This window comes from Quercus suber, unplaced genomic scaffold (assembly GCF_002906115.3).
Source record: "Quercus suber isolate HL8 unplaced genomic scaffold, Cork oak 2.0 scaffold_79, whole genome shotgun sequence".
Taxonomy (NCBI): Eukaryota; Viridiplantae; Streptophyta; class Magnoliopsida; order Fagales; family Fagaceae; genus Quercus; species Quercus suber.
This window is the reverse complement of record NW_027069544.1, coordinates 1500235-1509113: the sequence shown is the minus strand read 5'-3', so window position 1 is coordinate 1509113 and position 8879 is coordinate 1500235. Positions and strand designations below refer to the sequence as shown.

Genomic DNA, 8879 nt, shown 5'->3' with positions numbered 1-8879 from the left:
ATTGCTATGTAAGTACAATTTCTATGTATACACTTCAACTCAGCTTCAGTGATTCTTATATATGATTCTCTACCCATTATACGCCTTTCTAGTTTGCTCCAACTCTCTTGCCAAATTCAACATGATGATGTAAAACTAAAACCATTGATGGGTACATTTTCTGAATTATTCAGATCTCTTTTATATATATTTTTTGAATATTCTAATCTACTTGTTCGATCTGTTCCTGTTGTAAATCTAGGTTTTTATGTTTCAAACTAGCTTCTATTTGTTTTCATGTTTTTTCTTATGATGTCTAGGGTTTTGATCTATTCTATCAAAATTTACAAATTAATTTATACACAGTTTTTTATTCAATAATTCAAAACTTTGTCACAATGATTCAGAAATTGCATAAACACCATGAAACGGTTTTAAAAAAAAATTGATTTGTGAAATTAATAATTACTTTTAAATAAAAGTAGAGCTTTTTGTTTTTGCTGAGTGTTTAATATTAGGAATTTTGAATGGTCTTCCTTAAATCTTTAAATTGGTACAAGGTTTTTTTTTTTTTTTTTTTTGATTGAATATTTTTGTTGATAGTATGATTTAAGAGAGACTCTGGGTTGTTGGTTTTTGTTATTTGCAATGCAGAGTCAGGTGAGGTGACCCAGTAGGCTTCTCTGTGCTCTGAGTTGTTGTTTGACTTGTCCATATATTGCTATGTAAGTACAATTTCTATGTATACACTTCAACTCAGCTTCAGTGATTCTTATATATGATTCTCTACCCATTATACGCCTTTCTAGTTTGCTCCAACTCTCTTGCCAAATTCAACATGATGATGTAAAACTAAAACCATTGATGGGTACATTTTCTGATGCATTAGTTTTGTTAATAATGGAGTTTAGTTAGTGTGTTTAACTGACATGAGAGTTTGTGTATGGTTTACTTTTGGCAAATGCCTAGCCCATGCCTAAAATCTTCTTTTATTTATATATTTCTTTGTACATATGAGATATCTCTGAACGCATATAGCAAATACTAATGACAATCGTGTAGTCCTTGCTTCTGGGCTGTTTTTACTCAACTCTTACTATACTTGCACATGACATGGAATATTCTCTTTCCCATCAATCTGTTCCACTAGAGTGAAGAATCTATAGTTGGTGAATTATTAGATACCTTGACTTGATCTGTAAATCATATATTGATCAGAAGAATTTTTTTCCCAAAGGTTGGGTCCTTTTATAATCATAAATCATGTAGTCTTTCTTCTTTCAATCTATTCCTCTCCATATTTTACCTGTTATGTTCCAAACTTTTTGGGTACAGTATAAGCGTGGTCAAGACTAATGATAGCAAATTTTTGGTGTAAATTAAGCAATAATCTCCCATGTTTTTATAGAGATATGAAATTAGAAAGCAATAGATGTTTGGCTATTTATGCATTATTTTTAATTTTCTCTTGATTGTTATGTGCAATACTATGTCTCTCTTTTGCTTTGTATGATGTAGTTGTTAATTTCTTTTGACAGTTCCCTCTGTATTATATGTTGTAATGTTGTTTGTGTTGATATTAATTCTTTTGTTGACCCTTAGAACGCTCTAGAAGCTTATTTATTATTTTTTTAATCCTTTTAATTTTTCCACCACGTAGTCCAGAATAAGAGAGGAATTAAGATGCTCTTGGTGGAAAATTTTTGCAACCATAATCGAGAACTACACTTGAAACTTTGAAGTTTAGTGCTTAGTTGTAGTAGGGCACTCTGTATGACAATTTTGGAAGTGTAGTTATTGTCAAGGTAGTATGAATGTAATCAAATCTTAAAACCAAGGGAAGATATGAAATATTATTCTCTCTTTTATAGCTATAACAATAATACCTTATGTTGTGGTTGGATGACGAGTTTTGAAAAACTCTTAAGCATTTTCAAAATGATGGGATTTAAATGGATGTGATTTAAAAAAAAAAAGTAAATTGATGGAAATTTCAATTCTGTCAATTTAAATTGTTTAGAGCTTAATATTTTCTTTTAAGGCCTAATTTTTCCTCCTTGAAATTCTTTAGGAAAGTTTGTGTATAAATCTTGTATACTTATTGCTTAATCTTTCCCCTATTTAATAAGGTTATTATTTTTTTATAAAAAATGTATTGTCTAGAGCCAATGAGCTCTAGCTCAATTAGCACCTCTTTCCCATGCAAGTGCTAGGTGAAAGGGTGAGGTGGTGTTTCAAGACCCACTAGGTGTATTTCTGAATTTTAAGAAATTGGAGTATTATAGTAGTTATTACAATGATGTTAATGTGCCAATGACTTGGTGGTGGTGGTCATATGGAATTGTGGTGGTGGCTGAGGCAATAATGGTGGTATTAGTGACGATGCTTGGGGGTGACAATAGCAGTGATGGTGTTGGTGGTGGTGGTGGTGGCAGGGGCAGTGTACTAGTGTTGGTAGTGTGAAGAGTATGATGGAGGGTGGTATGAGAATAGTAACGTTGATATAATTTGTAAATTCTAATTTCAAAATTGTACAAAAAAATTATCATTTGGAACTCCACATTATAATTTTTAAGTAAAACTCCACCTCGAAATTCTTCACCCAAACACAGCATTAGCGTTGTATGATTTGACACACATTGTACCTTTGGATCATTCTAGAAAATTAGGGAAATTCAGACAATAAAGTGAGAAAATTTACGATTATATTATTTTGGAAGACCACAATTTTTTGTTCTAAAGAAATATTTCCTTCAATATATCTACAATAAGGCAGTAGTCAATCTTATGTGATATATTTTTAATTTACATATACAAGTAATGATAATCTTGAAATTGCAATTGTTTACAGAGATATGAAGCAATATATTAGTACATTCTTTTGTATATAGTAAACATAACAACAAATCAGAAAAGTAAAAAAAATCCCATGTTCTTCATAGAGGAAGATGAGTGATGGTACATTGAGGATAGAAAATGTCTTGAGTTAGTTACCAGAAAATTAAAAAATTAAAAACTTCCGGAGTTGGAGTAAGATACAAAGTAGTCAATTTTGGAGATTGAGATTACTTGTGGTTCCTTCCCTTTGAGATCACTCGTGGAAGCTAAATCTACAACCATGAAGATTATATTATCATTTTTATCCAATGTCCTGGTCTTTTGGTTTTATGTCTCTTATCAGGGATTTTTGTCTTCTTCTTTATTTTGTATACTTTTTAAGTATTTTTTGAATGCTTAGGGCGGAAGAGGAACCTGTTGATCAGAAGAAATATTATGAAGAGCTTTGCAAGCCTAAGTGTGTGAAGCCATTACTTGAATATCAGGTATGTTGCGGATCTCTGTAATTGGAGCTTACATCTATGGAGTTTAGAAATAACTTTCCTATTAGTACATTGGATTTTCCACAGTTTTTCAGCATAACATCATGTACTGTAATGCTAGACTAGAATTTTGATGGACATTTAATCTTATTATTAAGTATTTACTCTTATATGGTTATTAAAAAAAAAAAAAAAAAAATCATAGTTAGGTTAATAAAATTATAAATTCTCTTGATTCTCTGCTGTCTCTTTCTTTTTTTGTAGTATAGTTTATTGTTCTGTCTTATTAGCAATAATAAAATTATTACCTAAACCCTTTCACGATATATTTAGAACTAGGAAATATAGAATTTCTTACTTAAATATGCCTCATGTTAGATTTGTATTTAACTGTAGATTGTGGGCACACATTTGAAAGTTATTCAACTTTTCTTTTAGTCTCTTAGGATTTTAAAGAAGTAAGATTGAAAGTTGATGTTAAAATTTAAAATGATAATCCTGAATCTTGGTCAAATGTAGAATAACAAAATAATGAAGTGTTAGTTATTACTTGTGATTTGTGTGAGCCAATAAGAGTGTGTAAGTATGTACTAGGCTTTTAGTTGCTTGAGATGGCTTGGTCATGTGTAAGGAGAGATATTAACACACTAGTGAGGAAGAATGATTTGGTTTAAGTCAAAGGAATGAATAGAGGTAGATTAATACCTAAAATAACAATAGTGAAAGTAGTGGAGGACATGTTAATCAAGCAAGTGACAAGGAGTATGACTTTGGATAAGATAGAATGGCGGAGAAGAATACATGTAATGGACCCGATTAGCTGATTAAGGGTCCCAAAATTTTGGAACTTAGGTTTTTTTTATTGTTGTTGTTTCTTCAAATTTCTATAAAAGCCAGTCAGATAAGGTGAGATTCCTGTGGAGAAAAAATGGCTTGATGACTATTATCCATTCCATATGGTCTATTGGAGCATTTGAATATCTGGATGTTGATTTAGAGGACTATAGTTAATAATTATTACTGTTTCCTTTTGTCTTGTCTTTTCCCAAACCTTGTATATTCCCTATCAAATTATTTTTCCATAATACAAAATTCTACTTTCTTAGGGCGCATTATTTAGTTTGTTTTTGAATTTAAAAACTAGACTAAGACCATATAAAGCACATGGCAAAATCTTAAGACTTTTCAAGTAAAGCAAGTTGCATACCATATTAAGAAAGTTATTAAAATTATGTTCATTGACCTTTTGAAGTAGACAAGATTTTGGGACTTCCTAAAATGGTATGCTGGCTGAAAAATTTGTGACAGAGGAAAGGATATTTCATGAGAGGAAGTCTCTCTTGTCTTAAAGTACTCCACTTGTTAGTGTGGTCCAATTCTTGCATGTTTTGTATTTTTAGACTACCATATTAAGGCAATTATTTGTAATTCAGTGAGCTTGAATATTAAAGCTTCCTGTTAAAGTGAATTCTCAAAAGTGGAAACTGGATAATGTTGGTTGAAAATATTAGTGTAGGTGAAAAAAAAAACGAAAAGAAAGACAATATAGAAGCAGTCAAGAATTCTCATATGTTTTATTATTTTCATATATATGGGCAAGCCAGTTTTTATTGCCTCCTATTTTCATATGAAATTTATGCATAGACTTTGATAAAGAAAACTTGGAAGTTTCTTGCTTGCTTTTATGTTTTTTGTTTTTTTACCACCAATTCCCTAGTTCATCAGCATGACATGACCGAACTTACCTGAGTAATATGCTTCCAAAATTGTCCTTTACCATAATATTTGACATAGTCTTGTGTGAAAAAGCCATGCTAAATAACGTAAATATTTGGGAAGAGAGGTTAGTCACATTGGCATCTCTTACTTTTTTACAGGCATGTGTTAAGAGGATCCAGGGAGATGAAAGTGGGCACAAGCATTGCACTGGACAATATTTTGATTACTGGTCTTGTGTTGACAAATGTGTAAGTATTTGTTCTTCAATTATGTTGAGAATGATTTCATTTTATATTGTCTTGCACCTCCTGCTAAACTCATGGTTCTACAATGCAGGCGGCACCAAAGATATTCTCAAAACTGAAGTAATGGGGGAGAGGATTTTGCAGCATCTTAATTTGTATTTCTACTTTCAAATCGTAATAACTGCTTCTGAACATTTAATCTGTTCTGTAAACTAGGAATGCCTATATGGTTTTCTCCATGAGGACTTTTGCATTTTTTTAGCTATGGAGACCTTGAGTTGTGGTCAATAAAAAAGAATACAGTGCATTAGATTTGGCCAATCGCAGTGTGTACAAGGTTTTCTCTCCCCCCCCACCCCAAAAAACAGAAATTGATGAATTACACATGCATCCAATGAGTGTTGAACTCAAAAAACCTTACTCTCCCATCGTAAATTCAGTAGAATTACAAGAACTGTATTTTTAAGAGAAAAATGTTGACGCTTTTAAGAAATAAATCGATTGGCTTGTTTCAATTTTGAATTTTGTAGCCTAACTGAATAGGCAATTAAGGGAGTTTACACTTAATCTTTCCTAATTGCATGCATGATTAGAAGGTGAATGTGAAGGAGGGGTTGTGACAAGCTCCAAAATGTGCTAACTTGGAATTTACAATCACTTTCTTCTTTTTTTTATTTATTTCCTTTAAACTGAAATTTCATTTTTAAACAAGAATCTATGAGTCTATCTATATATATATACACACGCACGCAGGTTACACGGTGGAGTAGACTAGTAGAATTAACAAAATATGTAATGCCACCTCTCTCTGTCTCTCTACTTGCTTGCATGTTCAAAGAGTACAGATTGCCTTTAGATCTCGAAAATTGATACTTTTTAATGAGATGGGGATGACAAAAAGTCCAAGACAGTATAAAATTTGAAGAAAAAGAGCAGATTGAGAGTTTGATTGAAATTTGTTTATTTTGTTGAAATTGAAAATTTTTTGTTGAAGTATATTAGATAAAGGTAAAATTTAGTTAAAATAGTATAGTGTGATCTATGAATAGTATCAAAAAGTATAGTGAGATTTATGAATAGTAGCAAAATAAGATGAACATTAAAATAAGTTGGCAAAAATAATCTTTGCCAAATAGACACTGTGAGACAGAATAGACATGGAGGAGATTAAATTCTACAAGAATTAAGTCCTTAATTTATATCATCTATTATAATATTGCTATATTAGTGTAGGGACTCAGTTTGGATTGACCCTGAGTTTGGATGAGTTTTCAGCCCAATAAACCCAAACAATAAATTTATAGAGAGTGGGTTAAAGGTTTAGGCGCTGGCCGTCGATCATCAAGCATGAACCTTTATTTATAAAAAGATACTTAGAGTTTCTATACAACTGGGAGGAGGCTCCTCGGCCCATGGCCGAGGAAGCCTTTGTCTTCTCTTTTTTCCTTCTCCCCTCTTTTACTTTATTTGCTTTCCTTATATAGTCTTCATCTTCCTATTTCCTTATTCCATCTGTTGATCATTCATTTGCTTCTCTTCTGGCCGCCCGTCCCATCAGAGGCCTTATCAGTACTCGAGTGGTTCACTCTGATCAACGTTGCCCTGCCAAGGGGTTATATCCCCATTAATGCGGACAGGGGGGTTAGGTGAATGCATTAAATGCGAGGGTGGCAGCTTACTTTGAGCCTGGTCTTTCCCGAAAGTCACCCTTGTCAGGTCGAGGATGAGGAGGTCTTCGGCGTGGATTGGGAAAAGAGGTTTTCCCCAATTTAGCTCTGAATAGTCAGTGTTCCTCGGCATGGGCCTTCGGCTTACTACCTGATGGGCTGAGGCTATCAGGCCCACGGGCCCCACAATAGCCCCTCAAAACCCTGCTGCACGTTCCCTCGGACGGGGAGGAGGGTTTTGATACCTGCGGGCTCTCTAGACGAGTCGCCTCACTTCGGTTCGTGTTAATGCTGGCGGCTTTTTGACTGCCCCATGCGCGTTTTTAGCGTTTCAAGACTCAATGGGTGCCCACATTAAATTTTTGCGGCACCACGTTTCCCACTTTCAACGGTATGATCTCTTGCTTTTATGAACAAACGGTTACATTTGGGAATTACTTTGGCACCAACACCTACTGGTAAATAGAGATTACGACCCGTCTGCTAGCACACACTGGAGATATTCTTTGGGTCGATTATGATCTTTACATCGCGTTTCACAGCCCCAGCTCCACAATTCGTTTCATTTATGAAGCGCCTTGTCCGTTCTGTTCCGCGCTCGACTTTCGGTGGTCGAAACTTTCATGGTGTCTCGAAATTAGCCGGATGGAACTTTTTGCTGAAACCTAATGATAGTTTAAGTTAATTTGAATGAATACAGTGGAGCCAACCGCATAAGTAGCTCACCACTCAACCCCAAAAAGGGGTTCTAGAACTTATCCACAAACCTGAACTTGACGAACTGAACAGAAAAACAGAAAAATAATCTTGAGGCTTCTAAGCGCAAAACACCTCTCAGAACCTGAATGAGTCTTAGCGTAGCCCTAGTATTCCATGCCCTAGCTACAGAGGTGTCCAGAGAGGATGTTGTTAGAGTACCTAACGTCTCTCCTCGGAACGCACCCCCGACGAAGAAGACGTGCGAATTCACCTCATGGGCGGTGCTCGAGTGTTACCGTCTCCAACGGCCAACACTCGTGAGGATTGGAGAAATCAAGGGAACATCATGGGGAAGGTATCCGGAGCCCTTGCATCTACTCCTCTCTTTGTTCCAGCTCCGCCTGGCCGAGAAGGGAGTTGTGGGTGGCCTGGAAACATGATGGCCCTCCCCTTCTCTGCCTCTTGTCAAGCTCTCCCATTCTCTTTATACCAATAAAGGACGGCTTGACACTTCCTACCGGTTAGTTTTCTCTTAGGGCGGCTCCACCTGGGCCTCTGATTGTAGAAATAGCTGGTAGGATTAGCTTGTAAATTTGTATATGAAACACACCTGCCTGAGCCTCTGATTGTAACTTGTACTTTTTCTATTCATGAAATAATAATATCAAGATCTTTTTTTTTTTTTTTTCTACTGTCAAATCTTCTATATTTTTTTTTTCAACCTACTGTAAAACGAATACTTAGAACACTTGCCTGGTGCGCTGGCCAGCACCTAATCCTCCCCACAGACGGCGCCAATTGTAGGGACTCAGTTTGGATTGACCCTGAGTTTGGATGAGTTTTCAGCCCAAAACCCAAACAATAAATTTATAGGGAGTGGGTTAAAGGTTTAGGCCTGGCCGTCGATCATCAAGCATGAACCTTTATTTATAAAAAGATACTTAGAGTTTCTATACAACTGGGAGGAGGCTCCTCGGCCCATGGCCGAGGAAGCCTTTTTCTTCTCTTTTTTCCTCTCTCCCTCTTTTACTTTATTGCTTTCCTTATATAGTCTTCATCTTCCTATTCCTTATTCCATCTGTTGATCATTCATTTGCTCTCTTCTGGCCGCCCGTCCCATCAGAGGCCTTATCAGTACTCGAGTGGTTCACTCTGATCAACGTTGCCCTGCCAAGGGGTTATATCCCCATTAATGCGGCCAGGGGGGTTAGGTGAATGCATTAAATGCGAGGGTGACAGCTTGCTTTGGG

At 35.4% G+C, this 8879-nt stretch overlaps 1 protein-coding gene across 1 annotated transcript; it reads left to right on the top strand.

Moving 5' to 3' along the window:
- Positions 1 to 583: 583 nt before the first annotated feature.
- On the top strand, positions 584 to 5584 carry LOC112005260 (cytochrome b-c1 complex subunit 6-1, mitochondrial). Its single transcript, XM_065773725.1, has 4 exons — positions 584 to 704; positions 3218 to 3302; positions 5177 to 5266; positions 5355 to 5584. Coding segments are annotated over exons 1-4 (210 nt in total). The 5' UTR covers positions 584 to 702; the 3' UTR covers positions 5388 to 5584.
- Positions 5585 to 8879: the final 3295 nt, after the last annotated feature.